This window comes from Ischnura elegans, chromosome 12 (assembly GCF_921293095.1).
Source record: "Ischnura elegans chromosome 12, ioIscEleg1.1, whole genome shotgun sequence".
NCBI lineage: Eukaryota > Metazoa > Arthropoda > Insecta > Odonata > Coenagrionidae > Ischnura > Ischnura elegans.
The window spans coordinates 44,953,126-44,973,087 of NC_060257.1; the positions used below are offsets into that span (position 1 = coordinate 44,953,126).

A 19,962-nucleotide genomic window follows, 5' to 3' on the forward strand; every position below is an offset into this window, starting at 1 on the left:
AAAATGCTAAAAAAAAAACTTTAAACTCACTATGTACTTATAAAATTTTCCGGGGCAAGATCCCCGGTTTGGGCCCCCCAATATTTTTTGTAAGTCGGCATCCCTGCGAAAAGAGAGATACAAAAATGACGTTTATACTCAAAATATTTATAAAGAACGATCAGCTGTATATAAGAATCTAAGATTCTCATAAGAAGAGCATTTGAGAACTTTTCTGGCGCTAAATGCGCGAAATGAAGAATACATCTGACGCTGAGTTGATCAATATTCATTCTGACTTATTCTGGACAGCAGATATTTTCCTGCTTACAGATAACCAAGCAAAGGCCCGGGACAGAATTTGCTCCAAATTACTGTAACACGATGCACAAAGCATATGGCACCACACTAAGCTTTAATATGTTCTAAACGCCCGATAAACAGTATTTACTACCAAAATGACCATAACTTTTTGCCATAAACAGATATTTTGAACTGTTTTTTTACTGCGGAAAATCAAAGTGAATAGCTCATCAAAATGAACTGTTTAACCCACCTCGAGTATCAAGGATATTTTACCATTGAGAGACGATCGTAGAATTTTTTCAATCATCTCGTCCCTTTACGGTGCCCTCATTAGAACATTTTTCTCCGTGCTCAAGAACTCTCGGACTCTTTTTGGGTTGGAAGAGCTGGTTATGGGGGCAGCAGTATGTCTGCCGCAAAACCCTGATACCCCTTCCCATCCACCCCTACCCCACGACACGCTCTTCATTCACGCCCTATATTAAAACCCCTTTACCCTTTCCCTAAACCTAATAATTCCTCCACCCCTGATCCCCTTGTCCTTTCAAAAGAATTCTCTCCTTCCCCAGTCTTCAGGGGTTGAACTCCACCCCCAATTTCTCCGGTTACGTGGGTCAGGACCGAATATATCGCGCATGCTCGCAGGCTTTCCAGCAAGAAGGCTCCGACCTCTAGACTGCAGCGCCGTCCCAGAACCTCTCCAGCTCATCATTCGACCCTTTTGCCATCGGACAGAGAGGAGAGCTTAAGGGTAACTCGCAGTCGGTTTTTATTTCCACGGACGCTCGTTAGGTGGAGTTACAATATACGATTGCAGAGCTTCCAGGATACTTGAAAGTCTTGGCTGTCCCGGTAGCTTCGCCTGCCCCAATGGACGGAGGCGTTCGCGCGAAGACCGCCATGCATCCCCGGCGATCGGCGGCTCCTGGCTCCGTGGTCCGTCGCTGCCGCACTCACGTGTTCCCGCCTTCGCTCCAGCTCATCCCGCTGCTGTTGTTACTAGCTCCCCAGGGTCGCAGCGCCATGTCATTCTTCGCGCGGTCTCCCGTGTTTCAGGTTAGTCAGGAATATAAGGCAGCACCTTAATTCAGGGCCCGATCGAAGGGGGACCCTTCAGGCCAGGGCCCTGGGACTGGAAGTCTTCGGACCCCGGGTCGGGAAGATCCGGACACTAATGTTCCTATGTTTATAATATGTATTTCAAAACCTTTGGAGAATAAATCACTAAGCCCAAATACTAGCCCATTTTGGCAATAAACAATGATAAATATAGCATTCAAGATTATTTTGACGAAGTTTAAAGCTTATCTAAAGGATTTTATGGCTTTACGATGAGTAGGAATGATCAACAAATATTGAGCGTATGCAACTCTTGCGGGTGGCCTCACTCTTGGGGTGTTTTCTCGGGAACGACTAGTCACAATTGGAAAATATTTTAATTGCAGCATGTCAAATGTCTAATGTATTATTGGTTAGCATTGAAAATCAGTTGAAAAATACCAGCGCCTTTTTATCACCATCTATATCCGAAATATAGCCAAAAATGTCAAAATTTCTCAACATTGAGAAAGATGCGGCACGTCTTCCTGTTGTCCAATTGCAATGATATTTTACATGATATGTTTTTACACCGCATGACATAAAATGAGGCGGTGTTCCGAAATAAATTCGAAAAATCGAAAAATAAGGACTACCGACCAGCTCAGGGCCAACTACCAAGAATGAGCCTTTCGCCAATTTAGAGGAAAATCTCACAAAATCGGAAAAACAGAAAAAAACGTCATGTATGAGGGGATGCGAAGTGAAGTTGTTTTTTTTTTACATATAGTCGTCGCATTTGCGTTAAGAAATGCCAATTACTGAAAATTGTGTTACTTGCATTTCCTGTTACAGTGGAGCCCCGCTAATCCGAAAATCCGCTTAATCCGAAATCAAAATCAGGAAAAAACAAAACTTTATAAAATCTAGAAAAAACATGGTAAAATTTATTTTTGAAAATTACAGTATGTTTTTCGGTTGGAAAATGTAATAAACAAAATAAAACAGAGTCACAGAACAAAACTACATTGGCTTAAAAAAAGTCCGTAACATTTTTCTTCTACAACGCTTCTACAACGTAGGTTGTGCTGCTACCTATCGGATTTCTTTGCAACTACGAACTCAAGCGGTAGCCGTGCAGAGCGTTGCTGTACGGCGTACATAATGAAGTTGGTTGTTTCTCGTACCGTATGGACGTGAAACGGCGTTTCGACGATTAATTTATGTAGTTGCACGTTTTATTTAATAATTTATCGTTAAATTAATAACAGTCCGCTTAATCCGAAATATTCGCTAATCCGAAATGGGTCCCAATTATTTCGGATTAGCGGGGCTCCACTGTATTACGTTACGAATTGAAACACCTTGAAACAGGGGCCTTCCCGGACTTATGAAAATCGACCCGGGACCACCTACGTCCTAATTCCGACCCTAACTTCATTAATTTTTGTAAGCCAACAATCGTGAAATCGGCTTGACGCAGCTCTCCATTCCACTCTCCTATCTGATAGTCTTTTCTTAAGGCCATTTTACGCGGAGTACGTACTTGCCAGTAGCGGATACAGAAAAAACTCAAGGGGGGGGGGGGGGGGGAGCAAAATATATCTTGAGCTACGTATATTTTTATCGTTATGAAAAATAATCAAGTCACATGGAAAGTTTAAGAAAGTTTCATTTTAACTGATTATACACATATATAAGACAATGATATCCTATGCTATGAAAAAGCTATAATTGTGGTTTTGCAATGTTACATAATACGGACCGCAGTTGGCAAAACTGTAATTAACAAAAATTTAGTGTTTCGAATATTTTTCCTAGGATTTCAGACGATTTTAGAGGAGGTCGATACCAAAATTGATACGGTGTAAGTATTGGTTGGTAAAAGCTATTCAAAAGCTACGAAAGGTATTTTTTTCGCCTCCCACTATTTTCCCGATGAAAGGCTGCGTAGTACTTTAGTGAGCCCTCTGAAAATGATATTATACACCAGATATGAGTACCTGGTCTTTATAAAACGCTACTTTCTATAGTTTTGAATGCTATAGCTTACTTACATGCCATTCGAAATTTGAATGGAAAACAATATTAAATGACAGTACAGGAGCAGAAGTTACCTCCAGCCATTCACAAACATTTAGTTAAGATGAAGATCATTTGCAAATCATTTATTATGACTCATTTATTGAAAAAGTGTTTATATTTTGTATCATGGCCTCTCTGGGATTCCATTTTCATTTTTATAGTATTTTGTAGTTTCAGCGGGCAGCAAGTCAAATTTCTATGACCCCATAAAGAGAAATCAAAATTTATGTTAATCTTGGCCTGTTTGTGATAATGATTGACTCATGGATTTCATTTTATAAACAAAAATAAGAGAAACATACCACAACTCCTGGCAAAAAAAAACGAAAAATAAGAGTTCGCTAGGATTTTACTTGCCAATAAATATGTGCAATCCAAATCTTTTCTCTCCACCGTCATCAAAAGGTTCCTCTTGGTCCATCCCTGGGCTCCCACGGTGGGCACGGCAGCATGAGGGATGGAGCCACCCCTGCCGCCCCTGCCACCATGTACTGGCGCGTCGAGTACGGCTCCGAAGGGAAGATATTCGCCGAGGTTCACGTGCCGAGCCTAGAGCCCATGTCCTGGTTCGCCGTCGGCTTCTCGGACCGTGGGGAACCCGCTCCTGCGGACTACTGCGTCCTCTGGACGGACTGGAAGGGCAAAGTAACGCTGTCGGTGAGTTTAGGGACTTGGAGTGATGCTGAGTAATCGAGTAAATGTAATCAGGTACTTGTAACGATTACTCTTTATGAAACGTAATTTTTATTTGTAATTTACTCCTTACGATGAAAAAGGAATCGTTACTTTCGTTGTAACCGATACTTTTTCGTAATCAACGATTTATTTACTGATTTCACTGATAAATTTAGGCCTACAAATAATTTTGAGTTCCTTAGTACCATAATTGGCTTTTTTAGCTTCAGCCACTCTTATGCTGCAGCCTACTTACGATAGGCACAAAATATGGCACTCCGTGTGTTATTACACCAGTTATAATTGTAGGTATCCCACTGACTATAGGTTCAAAGTTAACATGATTAATGGAAGAAAAAAATACGCTCATTTATTATTTGACCACAGAAACTTTGGAAACAAAAAAAACAGCATTTATACAATTCCATAACGAAGCAGACGTATTAAAATATCGCAATCAACTATGAAAAATTTAAAAAAATTGTTCAAACATTATGAATTTTAAATAAAATTTTGAAGAAGACATTTTAGGCATGTAATATCCTTTATAACCGAGAATCACTACAGGACTTTTTGATATTAAAGTTATCCCCATGCTTTTCAGGACACGTGGGCTGACGAAGACGGTCGTCTGAGGATGGACGATTCCCAGGATTGCGAAGACTTCATGTTCAAGCGACACGGTGATTCCGTCAAGTTTGCATTCAATAGGAAATTCGACACGTGTGACTCAAAAGACTACATCATTGAGGTGAGTTTATCGAGCACATCATCAATCAATACTTCTCAGACGCACAACGGCTGTCCCATAAATCTTGAGCCATTTCTGACGTAAAATATTTGACAATAAAAATTAAACTTTATCGGTGATAATTATAATAGCTTTGGGAAATCACAGAATTTGAGATACCATCAAATGTTTAAAAAATATTTAATCAATATACAAGTATCCTGAACTTTTCGATACGGTATCATAAATATTTAAAAAGTTATTCGTTGCGGAAAAATACTTGTTCAGCGGTAGAGAATCGTTCTCATAATAACTTAACGGAAAAATTGCGAGCGATTCATATAATTGAATTGCTTTTTCGTCTCATTTTCTGAAGTAATTCCTTTTAAGGGTAATGATTGAAAACTTTGCATCCCACGACAATTATCTACTAATATTTTTTAACAAATAGTTTCTCTACGCTGTAGCATTGTCAGATGCAAATACCAGAGTCGACTTGATTGTACTGTCAACATTACTACGTCACTGAGTCTTCAAGATTCTACACTTAACATTTCTCCGTAACCAAGGCGTCAGTCAACGCTTTGCTCGACCATTATATCGTAATATTTCTGTAGAATGCAATTTTTTCGTTTCATTAACCTATAAAATGGAGTTCCACAAAATATTGGCCAATTTCAAAGGGACTGCATAGAGGAGGTCTAATTCCATTCCATAGAAGGCTGATTACTGTTGCCACTTCGGTTGCGATTTAATCGGCTTTCAAAAATATCCGCGACGCGGTGATGAATGCAATGCGATCCAGTTTTTCCAATATTTTGCAGTATAGTTTTTGCAAATGTGAAGAATAGATTTAAGATTTATGAATTTCATAAATCATACCATCATAAATGTAAACTTCGGTTGACATCCCTAATTATTCCTTTATTTCCCCGCGAAACTCGGATCAATTTGTCCGTCAGCGACACGAGTGGCGGCTTCTATAAACTCATTTAAGTGCGCGGTGGTTGACAACGCATTTAGACACTGACTTGAGAATCCTTCTTTATAATATTCGTGGCCACATTCATCAATTTCATATCTTACCTCCGTTTCTCAGGACGGTACTACTCACGTAGTGTGGTCTACTGGTGTCGGACCCCTGTTTAGGGTCCCAGGCCTGGACGTGGTGGGTCAGGCGGAGGCAAACGGAATGGTGAGGGTCCAACTTCTCAAGACCCTCGGGCCTAAGCCCCTGGAGCCGGAGGAAGTGCCGTCGGAGCCATCGGAGGGCAGCACTTGGAGCCTCGAGGTTCGAGCTGACAAAGTAAAGGTCCCCTCTGGCGAGACCACTTACTGGTGTCACGTACACCGGCTGCCAGACCAGCTGAGAAGCAAGCACCATGTGGTTCAGGTGGGTGCATTATCCCAAACAATGAGCAAGCTCGTAATTTCTTTATTAATATTTTCGGTTGTGTTAAAGTATGGAATACAAAAGTGTTATGAATTTCGGAGGAGATAATTCATGCAAAAAATTGAAAAAATGCTTACAATTTTCCACGACTTTAAAATTGATTTAGATGTAGGTTTTAATGTTACTACAAAGCTTGCCCATAGCCTCTGAGGGGATCGGGTCGTTGTGGGGGCTATAGTGTAGGCTTCCAAACCCGAGTATCTTTTTATCAAAAAGAAGAAAATAAAAAAGATAAACACACACTTTTTCCAAAAACATAACAAAATGCAGTAAATGGTAAAAAATAAGCTTTTCATCACTCGGAGAATGTTGAGTGGATGCCAATCATTAATGACATATCAGACTGTTCTACACTCATTTCTAATAAACTTTGTCAGCATTTATTTTGGAAAAAGCGTGTTTTTATCTCTTTTTATCCATTTATTTTCATATGTGATCTTTCTCTTTCTCCCGTCGCAGTACGAACCCGTCATTCAGGTGGGCAACGAAGCCCTCGTCCACCACATGGAAGTGTTCCACTGCGAATTATCCCCAGACGTCGACGTTCCTCCATACCGCGGCTCGTGTACGGACCCGGACAGGCCCGAGCTCACCATGCCCTGCAAGAGGGTCCTCGCAGCGTGGGCGATGGGTGCTGGACCCTTCGTATACCCGCAGGTGAGTAATCAAGAAATTAACAAAAGCTTTACATACTTATAGTATCTTGCGTAAGGGTAGGAAAGCGGTAGGCGGGAATGTGAAAGAATGGAGAGGGTGAAGTGAACGGAAAGGCGGAGGAACGACGAAGTGTTTATCATGGTGGTTGAGGAGAGGCAGCTTTTAGATGATATACGGAGGAGACAGAAGGTATGGATGGAGCGAGTACTTAGCGGGGATGGGATGTTGAAAACAGTGTTAAGGCCGTTTTACACGGTACACGGAATTGCGCAATCTGACGTACGTGCGAAGGCGCAATCAAAATTGCGTCGTGTAAAGCGGTGAATTGCTAAAACAGATGCGAGAATGCATGGATGCGAGACGGCAAAATAGCCCCTGTTCTAATTTCGTTCATGCATTCGCGCAATTCCACGCCATTTTAGAAATCAATGCAGCTCTAACCTGCGCAATTCCGTGCCCCGTGTAAAACGGCCTTTAGAGGGTAGAATGTTAGATAAACGAGGGAGAGGAAGGAAGAGAATAGTATTTTTATAGATAGAATGAAGGGCTGTAATGGGCAGGGGACATCATGAGAAGAGAATAAGAGACCCAATTATAACAAATCTGGAGAGAAATATCCTGAACAAAGACGACCTCCGAGAGGAATACGAAAAATATAGAAGGATGAGGTGTTGATTGATATGGGGATAATGGGAGTCAGCGAGGAGGATGCAGAAGATAGGAAGAATTGGAGACGGACAGTTGGCGAGACTAAATACCATCTAGGGTATAAATGGCCATGGAAGCAAGAGTAAGTAAGTAAATATGAAGGGCATTAGACCTTATTATGAATTAAAGAGGGAAGTCCATGACGGTGGAGGAGATTGCCAGAATACTTCTTAAATACTTCATGGTAACCTACCTTAATCGATACAATACTTAATGACATTATGATAATAATATGGGGTGAACCTAAATAAATATTTTTTGAACTTCAAATGTTAGAAAAATTAATTTGAAAAAAACACCGGGTAATTTTTATATATTTTTGTGTGCAGCGAAGTTTTTATTGTTTTTTTTTTATTTACTTCCACACCATCAAAATCAGCACTATTTGTCCTTTACAGCGGGGTTTTTGATAACATATAGTAATCAAACCCACACAAACATACATGCCCTGGATAAGGGTAACTTACCCAGTCAGGATTCAAACCCACCACCTTTGATTTAGTAGGCGAGGGCTTTAGTCCGCTGCCAGTGAGTTAACTATGTTCTATTCCCAAGATCCTGAAATTTTAGTGATGATAGCTTGAGTTTTTACCAAGAATTGCGCCACCAAAAAGGCCTGTCTAGTGTGATGCGTCCTTTTAACGTGAATCTGATTCACTGTTTGAAGGGAGTTTGAACTGAGAGTAGTCTAGAATAGAATAGTAGAAAATTCTCTTGAAATTGCGGCTTGATTCATATTAATACCTAACTCGTATTTTTTGCAGGAAACTGGCCTTCCAATTGGTGGCGAAGGCTTCAACCCTTACGTAATGCTGGAAGTCCACTATAACAATCCTGAACTAAGGGACGGTGAGTTGCAATAATATTTATAGAGCATATCTCTCGTGATTCAGAATATTTTCCAATTGATCACACTTGTCATTATGAACTTCACCAATTTCTATTCTGTAGCTTGAATGAGGTCAAGTCTTCAATAGAAATTTCACCTCTTGGATCGTTTTTTATCGACGACGAGGTTTTGAGGAATTGTGACGTAGGGCTCACAACATTTATAACAGGTTTCTATTGTTAAGTTGATAATGATAACGATGATTTTGACAAAATGAAGCAATAAAACTGGGTAGTCTTTATTTATTCATACTGCTATGCAACCGGAACTGAGCACGTTCAGCAATTTTTAACTACCATAGATTGTGATATAGTTTGAAAAATTATGAGACCTGTATTTTTACCTTTAAAAACCCTAAAATTTCGTCTAGCGTGTAATTAAAGCCATTGAAAAGTGCATTAACCTTTTGATTTCTTGAAAATGAAATTTATTTCTTTTCTTTATTTGTGTACCACCGAAAACAGCATTCGCCTTTTACCTTGTTGTTTTTAACTTGACTAATCTACACGAACGTCCATGCCCTGGATAGGGGCACCCTACGGAAACGGGACTCGAACCTGCGACCTCTGGTATGGCAGGCAATGACTTTATCCCGCCGCCACCTAGGCCAGTACTTCCGCCACATGCAGCCTGATTCGGTTAATTATATCTCGAGGAATATTTTTATATGCTCCTTAATTTCCAGATTGGGTGGACAGTTCCGGAGTTCGCCTTTACTTGACCCCCAAGCCAAGGCGCTTCGACGGCGGAGTGTTAGAGCTTGGCCTCGAGTACACGGACAAGATGGCGATCCCTCCTCACCAAGTCGAATACCCGCTCAGCGGGCACTGTATCTCCGAGTGCACGGCAGTGGTGAGTAATTGTCAGCCAGTTTCTAAAATTATTGATTGTATTCAGTGCAATTTATCAATGATGCCTTGATTGAAGTGGCAACGTCACTGAACTCAACACGATATAATGTAAGTAGCTATAGTCTGTATAACGTAGGTTGGCGCACGGGCCCGCCGGCTACCTTAGTCGCTCCCATAGAGTTTTTATGGTTATTGCTGCCCCGGCGCCCGCGGCTCGCGGACCGACTCAGGTAGCTGGCGGGCCAGTGCGCCACCCTACGGTATACAGACTATAGGCAGTCGAGGCCAGTCTGAAGCACGTCCGGGACCTTCATAAATAGGCGACTCCCATATATTTCAAATGGAAATTTTTTAAATATAATAATAATATTCATACCTCCTTAACAATGTACAGATAAATTTATATTCATTCATTCGTCTCGTCCGTACTTCGCACATTTTACCCTCCTCGGTAAATAAGGACGTCCGTTTTCATCACATAGGCTAAGACTGCCTTGGCCTTACCCTGCACAGTACCAATAACAAGACTTTACTGACTGCGAGCGTCCAATCTTCGCATATTGCCTCTAAGCCAATTGTAGTAGGTGTTTTCTAGGATCTTAAGTAGTTATACAGTTCCGTATATCTGGTCGGAAGTATATGGACACTAGTTATACAAGTGTGGTACCCAAAAACAGAAAACATCTTGATTTGTTGTGAATAAAATTGTTGGCTTTTCAAAGAAAGATAATTGACATAACTCACCAAAACAATGCCAAACATGCCAAAATTAAATTCCACTTTCAAGTTTCAGTGAATTTTTAATCAGTAAAACAGAATTATTACAAAATCACAACTTCGCAACTTCACAAGGTCAACTAATCCGTACTTCCATATTCCGCAAATAACTAGCGGGTGCGAGGACTGTGCGCGGGAAACTCCTGCCTGCTGCAACGTCATGTGGTGGCGTATATGGGGTAAGGGGTGTTAAAACCAGTGGGATTCATGTCCAATTGTCCAGGTATGATTCATATATTAGTAAAATCGCTTGCAAAATTTGGTGCAGTTTATGGTAGTGCTGTTCCACTGATTATAACATAACTAAAACTTGAAAGTAAAATTTTGGTTGCTACTATAACCAGTTAAACAGCTAACAAACCAAAGGTACCATACAGGTAACTTTATACCTACTTAAGATCCGAGGGACGACCGATTGCCGTTGGTATGGCAGCAATGAGAAAACGTTTGACGATCGCGGTCAGGAAAGTTGGGTTATTGTAATGTGCGGAATATGAAAAGTCGCGGTCAAGGCAGCTTTGGGTACCAGTGGTGCAGCGAGGGGTTTTTGGGGGATAACCCCCCCAGAGCTCAGAGAAATTTTGAAGTTTAATCCATTTTACTCAATTGGATTAATATGACTTATAGCATACTGTAAATAAAATAATAAAAATATTAATAAAATATCCCTCAGAAGGCCGCAAAACTCACCATTTTGAACCATTTATATGAAATTTTTTTCTAGGGGAGGGCCCCCGCACCTCCCGCTTACCCGGGCGGGTATTCCACACCCTCAGACCCCAGTGTTTTGCGCCTAAAACCCCTCTAGCCTTATACAAGAATTGCCATGAGAAAAAATTCCCCTGGACCGGGAATCGAACCACGGACCTTTGGCTTTCCGGGCCACTGCGCAGACCACTACGCTATCCAGGTTCTTTAATTCTCATGGCAATTATACCGAGGCTCTTGGTACTAGGTGTTAGGCCCTCGCGGTCCATCAAGGATGGCAACGCGAGGGAGAAAGGACTTCCAAGAAGCCACAACCGGTTGAGAGCCTCAAACCTGCGCTAAAGCCGCGCAAAGCGGTATGTGTAATATTTCTAAACCCTGCCGCGTGAACGGCGGTGAAATATACAAGAATTGCCATGAGAAAAAATTCCCCTGGACCGGGAATCGAACCACGGACCTTTGGCTTTCCGGGCCACTGCGCAGACCACTACGCTATCCAGGTTCTTTAAAGCAAAGTTCGGAAAGCCAAAGGTCCGTGGTTCGATTCCCGGTCCAGGGGAATTTTTTCTCATGGCAATTCTTGTATATTTCACCGCCGTTCACGCGGCAGGGTTTAGAAATATTACCCTCTAGCCTTAATTCCTAGCTGCGCCCCTGTTGTGTACTGTGCGGTAAATTATGTTCTTACCTACCAACCCAGGTAAAATGTGCGGAGAGCGGATCAGCTGTCTGAAATAAGGAGCTCTCCGGCACCCTGCACACCCCTTGTGGGGTGGGTTATCTTGGGGTGGTCCCATACTCCCAAAGAGATTGGAGTATCTGGGGTTGCTGTGTCCGACTTTTTAGCGCATTCATAGTTCCACAAATTTAGTTTGACAATTTTTGGACATACACCCTCACTGATATTTTGAGAGGGTTAACTTTTTTACTACAAATGCGCTACACTAAGTGAAAAATGCTACCGTAATCACTAGTTTTAAGTCGGTGATTGTCATCTTAATTTTCCCGTCATTCGCGTTACTTTTATTAATGTAGACACTCTTTTTACTGTTAGCCACTTAAATGGTGGAGATATCCTTGGAAACATACTTTTGTACTGTAATTTTTAGATTTCCATTGGCTATAATAAAATTAAATACCAGTATAAGTGCTGAAAAATGACTAATTTACTTTCGTAAAATTTTATTTTTATCTGAGCTAGTTGTAGAACGTTACCGTAGCGATTGATGTTAATTTTTCCCTTGGAAAAGATGTTTGGTACTTAACTTTTCGAGGCCTACCGATGGAGTAAGAAAAAAAAGTTTACGGCGTGCCTTTCATAATTAATTTTAATATATTAACGAGTTATGACCAAAAATCTCACCAAAACGTGCGCATGAACCCTTATGGGATTGCTAATGTTCTGTTCGAGGTAGACGTGGCCTATGGTACCCAAGCACCCCAATTCCTGCCTTATTTTGCTCAGCGTTCGGAACCAGTGGTGCCCTCTCCAGTATACTCCATCCTTCTTCCATACACCTCTTAACCTTCGCAAAATTCCCTGATTATGCCCATGTCTGCAGGCCATTCCACCAGAGGGCATCGTGGTCTTCGCATCGCAGCTGCACACCCACCTGACCGGCGTTCGCGTGGTCACGAGGCACATAAGGGACGGCCGGGAACTCCCCGAGATGAACCGCGACGATCACTACAGCACGCACTTCCAAGAGATACGCATGCTCAAGCGACGAGTGCGCATTCTACCGGTAAGTGAGAGAAATACATGTGCAGTCTGAACATTGTATCGTAAAAAATAAGCCTAAGAAAGTTGAAATGCCCACAATTATTCGGAGTCCTTTGTAAATATAAGCTTCCAGTCTCTTTTTGAATGGCATAAAATGAGTTAAACATACTTCAAGCAGAATCAGAACAAGTTCTAGATCCCTTCCATTACTGTAAATTACATAATTCAGCAATAATTACAATGGAAATTAATGTAAATAGTTCATTGGAATATAGATACCCTCTAGGTCAGTGGCGCAGCGAGGGGGGGTTTGGGGGTTAAACCCCCCCAGAGCTCAGAGAAATGCTTAAGTTTAATCCATTTTACTTAATTGGATTGATATTACTAATAGAATAGTGTAAGGATTAATAAAATATCCCTCAGAAAGCCGTAAAACTCACCATTTTGAACCATTTATCTTAAAATTCCCCAATTTATTAATCTCGTGCGCACTTACCACTTATCCTGGTGGGTATTCCATACCCCCACACACCCTGGTATTGGTTGCTCCTACGCACCCCCCAGCCTTAATTCCTGGCTGCGCCCCTGCTCTAGGTTAACCTGAATTGGCATCAAATGTTCGGATGGTGTCTAATGGTGGTTTTTAATGGTGTCTCAAAAAAAAAAACTGAATTGGATAGTTCAGGAAGAATGGGTGTTAAAATTTTTTTTAGCTGAGAGAGCATCTTCATTTTGATATGTGAACGCATGAAAAAACATCCCAAAATATTTCAGCTCAGTCGGACAAAGTATTGTTCTAGGATGTTCATCGTTTAAGGGTTTGATTGGACTGAGGAAGATATACACACATATTCCTAATCCAAATAAAATCATAAGAGGGTAAAATAATGTCACACTTTTATTCATCATTTATTTCTACTTTTTAAATACTTCATGGAAACTTAGATTAATCGTTAGAATACTTAAATTGTACTAATTAATTCTTTTTTCTATCCTCCCATTTATTTCCCAGGGGGATGCTCTGTTGACCACGTGCTGGTATACGACCACGGATCGCCAAAATGTCACCCTCGGCGGATTCTCCATCAGCGATGAGATGTGCGTCAACTACGTCCACTACTACCCAAAGATCTCACTTGAGGTGTGCAAGAGTGCCATTAGCGAAGCCAGCCTCAAGGGATACTTCCGATTCCTCCGCGAGTAAGTGCATCTTTTATTTTAAATTAGCTGGCCACCCGGCGTTGCTAGGTAAGGGTAATACCCAGAGGAGTGGAAAACTTATAAGTTAGAATAAATCGCCGCATAGCCGGATTTATATATTTTCCCTTTGATCTTGTCAAGAGGTGTGCCTACCGGGCAGGATGTCCGGCCGCAGAATTCGAATGACTTGACATGACAAACGGTAAGGAGAAAACGACGCGACCGACGCAACGGAAAGTAGTACTCTGGGGTTTGAAAGCATCAGATACATCTACGTACTAAATTTGGTGGTAATTCGTCCAGCCTTATGGAAACTCATAGCAGATAGACAAACAAACTCTTTTACATATATACAAATAAATTCACAGGTAAGGAAAGAAAGGGATAGGAACATAAAATAGAAAAAGGACGAGGACAACGGTGCTGTGGTAGATGGTATAAAAGAGGAAGAGTTTTTTATTAAATTGTGTCTTTTACCGTGTGTATCCAACCTGGGATATTTTCGTGCTAGTATTTGTATGTACTGCCGACCAGTGCTGCAGTTGGGCCGGTACGGCGTACCCCCTAAAATCCAAACTCGTTATAACCGTACCGTTTAAACTAACTTTTTAAATCTTTAAAAAGTAGCCCTACAGTAAATTGTCTAATGGATTTCAGAAAGAAAAATCGGAAATGATTATTTACTTGTTCATAGTTATCTCGTGGCACAATTTGGAACTAATATAAGAGTTGGAGTTTGACATTTCAATCGCAGCCGGATGTACAATACATGTTCAGATGTTGGCAAATTTTTGTGAGTACCTATCGCCAAAATTTTTTCCCCATCTACAGCACTGCTGCTGACTCACTTCTTAGTGATTTCGAAAAGCATAAAGATCATTACAGCGACGGTAGCTGTGACCTGATTTAATTTATTTTAATAAATGATCAACTAAAATTTTTGCAGATGGAACGACGAGCCAACGGACGAAGTTAACAAGGGAGTATCGCAGAACTACGGCTCCGTGCGGTGGCTGGAACGTCCGCTGGAAGCGTCTTTACTCCAGAGGTTGTACGAGGACACTACGTTGTCGATGCAGTGCAATCGGAGCGATGGCCGGAGGTTCCAGGGAGAGTGGGAAGGAGTCCCCAACATTAAAGTGGAGCTACCTTTACCCCCACCAACAAGGCCTTGCGACACCCAACCGAAGGAGGAGGGCGAGGACGAAGAGGAGGAGGAGGGGGAAGAAGAGCACTAGAGGGAAACCCGGTGCTCGCGAGCTCAAGAAACTATCCATTCTGACGGCCTGGTGACACGGTACATCAACCCATTACCTCCTGATGATCTCATATGAGATCAGTTAAAAATTTGCAGATTTCGTAATTATCTGTCAGTATATTTGCGTATCTAACCTCCATGATATATCTATTCGGTATATTTCTCCGATATCCACATGAATTTTTTTTTATTCTCTTTAAATTCATTGATATACAAAGCTTTCTCCCGATATCTGTTAATTTTTAAGTGATCCCATGTGAAATCACTGGGAGGTAATAGTTAAACACTCAAAACACGAGTCAATGTCTAAATGTTTGAACGCGAGAATGAACGCAAAAATACACTGCGTATACCAGATTGATTGTCGACGAGTATCCTTTGTGGAAATTGTTTGTAATAAGACGGGAAAAAAAAGTTTTAATTTTCCAATCATTTTTAGTATCTCTACCATTTTCAACGTTAAGACGTAATCTGCAAGAGCTGTCTTCACCGATATTCTCCAGAGACAACACTTGAAAATGACGTGTAAAATCTGAAAACGGTTGAGTTAAAAAAAATGGGACAATACTACGGCTGTTTCCATCTTATCACAGTGTAAACGCGAAACTTGCGTGAATGTATGAACGAATTTGGTTTATCCATTCCTAAATGTTGCGGTCCTGTAATAATCATTCTGTTCATGCATTTAGTCATTAAGTCGTACGGGTTAATGCATCGAGTAACCAGGTCTAAAGGCCGCGTCCGAAGATGACAGTGTACCTTCGTGAAGTTCTTGCTCATTGATTTCATTTATACTTTGTAGGTTTATTGTTCCCAAGTCCCTTATCAGACGAGTTGACCAGGCCATGCAGCCTCACGATGCAACTTGCTATTGAATCCAGTGCACAGTGGATTTGCCACTTGAGTTCGGTAATTAAGTAATTGAAATGTATTGTGGCATTCGGATTGGGATCAAACTGCTTGTGGAATAAAAAATGAAACACTTCATAAAAATCGCGCTCTCAAGATTTCATAGATTTTATGTATTTGGCGAGCATTAAAAATCAAACAAATTATTTTGGGAAAAAATAACCTCACTTTTACATGTCCTGATCATTATAAAATTCTGATTTACTGTTCCCGGTGAGAAAAGTCGATATTTTTATTTTTGGCCAGCCTTTTTCGATTTCAGCCCACTGTGCGACGGCGCGTAATATTTCATACCGTTGAGTTTTCCATTAATAGAAATACACCAACACAGCATGTATGAAATCTATGAGTAGCACTTCGCAAAGGTTCATTGCGAAAGTAAATTTAAACACAACGCTCAAGATGGCTGCGCTGTATCAAGAGCTGAGGACAACCCTGATACTCCCAGTTTATAAAGGAGATGAACTCTTTGGCACAAAAAAGTATAGAATCTTTCCTATATGTGAAAAAATAAAAAATTTGAAGCTTTTTATTGATCAACTCTTCACATATTCGCTCTCATATAACTCTATTCCTCGACTTGCGTGCACCTAAGTCGACAAATAAGTCGATATTAAAGTCGACATAAATAACCTGTTAAGTAGGTCGACATTATGGCACAAACCAGTGACCAAAAAATATTCAAACCTTTCCAATAGTTTGGGAACATTCACCATTGTAAAATCTTTCTGTTTTTCCTATAAAATGGAAGTATTAGCATGGTGGACATTCCCGGAAACGGCCGAGACAACTTAACACAAAAAATCACCTTAAAAGCATCAAAAAGTCATATTCGCTCAATCTGCCAATGTTGAATGCCAGAATATGTTCCATCAGCAGTAACATTGACCCCAAATTGGCAATAAAAGGAGTTTACCAATGTTTATAACTTTTTGATTGTTGGAGTTATATTTTTCCCATCCTCCTTCCCAACACCAATTATTCCCTTCTTTTTGTGCATTTATGTGACCTCGTTTGAATTACACATACCTCCCTCGATTCAACATTTGCACCATACTGTCCCCTTGTAAAAGGCCGGTTATACCCCTTAATTAAGGGGTATAACCGGCTAAATAATATTTAAATAGCAGCTGTGATGCACTTTGAACCATCTCCCTTATTACAACATTATTCAGTGATATTTCATTTAATCAGAGGTGAATTATAAGAATCGAGGACATTCAAAATACACCCCCTAAATCCTGGAGTTCTAGAAGTTGTTAACCCTCCTTTGGTCGTGTTGCGTCTACCAGAATAAAGGCCATTTTCTTCTCTTTTCCCACATCGTATTTTATTAGTTAGGAAACTCATATTCCTTGTATCTCATTATTTTATGATTCTGAAATATTCACCAATATGATTAAACGTTTCGTCACATTTATGGAACAAATTTTGATACATTGCTGTTTTGGAGTCTGGTATACACCACGCGACAACTTGAGTTTAAATACGTTACATGGGTAATAGCTTCGTGATACTCATCGCAACGTTTTAAATACGTTTAAATTTTAAACTACTTACTATTTAAAGCGTTAAATTATGGATATGCGTTTTACTACCACGAATTTTTTTTTAATTGTAATCAATTTACAACCTGAAAAATCTGTTATTGCGAAGAATTTACTATGGTTCTCACATAATTTGAGTGAACTTTGGCGTGTAATACACCGTTTTCTCCTCTGCTATACACATTTATGGTGGCTTATTACATTGATGTAGATGGATAAAATTAACTGAAAACGTACACATAACAATTTTGTGGTTGCATCGGATAATATCTTTTCAATCTGATAGCAGTTAATGTGTTTCAAGTTTAACTGAACACGCTATCAATATAAAATGTCTCCAAATCAATAATTCCCCTTTTATTCAAAGTTATTTGTTAGTTATTAGAAAAATCTTAACAGTGAAATTTCGGAAAATATGTTTGCATTTACCGTTCAAATTAAACATGTTGACATAATTTTGATGAAAGAAAAAGTGTAAGAAACGAAAAAATATGTAGTATTCAGTCTTTTATACAAATATCTCAATCACTATAATGCATAGATTTGTTGCCCATTCATGAAATTAAGTATTCAATGGATGTGTTAATGAAGTTAAAACAGTAATTTCTACGTACATACACTTAGTTTAACCAATCCAAATATGTGCCTTTGAGACGCCGCGCAACAAATAGCGTTCCAAAATGTGACGTGACTAACATATTATATATATGTTAATCAATATCTCTATATATTAAGTTTGTAGTGGGTCAATATTATATATATGTTAATCAATATCTCTATATATATTAAGTTTGTAGTGGGTCAATCTGTTTGCGTCGAACGCAAACTTTGCCTCGCACCCGATATAGCGAGAGCGGCAAGAAGTGAATTCGTGGATTGAAGTGGAATTGGTCAGCTCTCATTGAATACGAAAATAAAATGCAGTCCGCCGACGGAAGATAGAGCGACGCTTCTGCGACGGACGTTCACCACATCACGGCGACAGGAGAACGATTCGTGGTTGGAGTCGAAGTGGTCCGAAGGCCTTGATTGAGAACAAAAAATTCTCGCCCGTAGGGTGCACGTCGTGAGACGAGTAAACTTGTGCTCGTATGACATCATTAATTCTTGGGAAAATACATGACGTAGTTTGCGTTCGACGCAGAATCTCTGCACGCACATTTTAGACTTGGTCCCAGCGCCGTTGCTCGCCATTTGCGGGCAAAAAACGTACAAAAACAGACCAAAAACAGCCTGCCCACAAAACGGGAGACAAACAACAAAGCAACTAGGTAACAACCGGTAGCCCAGCGAGGTCAACCTGGGTGGAGAGCACGTTGGTGGGCACTGCTAGTCATTGTTATGATTCCCCTCTTAAATGAGGTAAGCATACATTTATCATACGCTTTAATGTGCGAGTAAGACTATACAAGTATTAAGTAAGGAATGGAATTACAGAAATCCCATTGGAACCAGTATCTTATAATGCCAAAATCCATGAAGTCGTTGAGTTAGTCCAACTGACGACACTCATGGTCTGAACGTTCTGGACGTCGAATTACACATACCTTAATACATTTTCCTCATTTGCACCATACAGCCGCCCTGTAAAAGGCCGGTTATACCCCTTAAATAGCAACTGTGATGCACTAAGAAACATCTCCCTTGTTACACCATTATTCAGTAATATTTCAGTTATTTCACCATTATTCCATCCTTACTCTGAGTTATTATATATTACACCATTGTCCAGTCTTCAGAAAGGCATTGTTGCAAATGGCATTGGAAGCGTTGTCAAATATATGGGTTAAAAACCTTATCGGCAGGGTATTTATTCTATTTATTCGGTTAGAAGTATGTCAACGCTCTAAAAAATTGGCATTTAATTCTCTCTTTGAGTGGTGCCTACTCATCCAGACTGTCTGATGTGTCTCAAAGGACTGTATGCATATTCTCACAATTTTCTCTGCATATCTCTTTTCAAAGTCGATCACAAATTCTCGATATCCTTAGAGATTTCTGTTAAAGGCTAGGATGAGTGCTGCATGCCGGCTGTGAAATCAACCCGTATCACACACCCTGATGTTACGGTACCTTGTGACATATTCCACTAAATATGTCTCCCAAGGCTACAGGCAATTTATCCCAATTTTTCTCCGCATATCGCCTTGGGCCCTGGTATACCAGACCAAACCACTGTTCGAGCGCGACCATTCTCTGGACTTTTCCTCCATCTAGGACAGATAATCCGGGTCCTCGGGAGGCGGCCTTAACAGTGCTAAATTGCCCCTGCCCATATGACCTGATGTAGTACATTTTAGACTTAACTAATTCCAACACTCAGAGGTAAACAAATTCTCTAATCATATTCCTCACGATGTATCAATTATTTGCAACTTTTGATCTAGGTTTAACGATTAGAAATAAGGATATCACGAAAAGTGAGCAGTAATAAACAAAGTATTCCGCTATATGGACTCAATCCAACTC

At 40.5% G+C, this 19,962-nt stretch overlaps 1 protein-coding gene across 1 annotated transcript; it reads left to right on the plus strand.

Annotated features, from left to right (window-relative positions):
* The first annotated feature begins 940 nt into the window (after positions 1-940).
* LOC124169473 (dopamine beta-hydroxylase) lies at positions 941-16,869 on the plus strand. The gene is made up of 10 exons (XM_046548091.1): positions 941-1,341; positions 3,814-4,065; positions 4,688-4,834; positions 5,913-6,206; positions 6,726-6,923; positions 8,396-8,480; positions 9,206-9,372; positions 12,419-12,601; positions 13,592-13,779; positions 14,726-16,869. The coding sequence occupies exons 1-10, from the start codon at positions 1,156-1,158 to the stop codon at positions 15,015-15,017; spliced, it is 1,992 nt and encodes a 663-aa protein (XP_046404047.1). The 5' UTR covers positions 941-1,155; the 3' UTR covers positions 15,018-16,869.
* Positions 16,870-19,962: the final 3,093 nt, after the last annotated feature.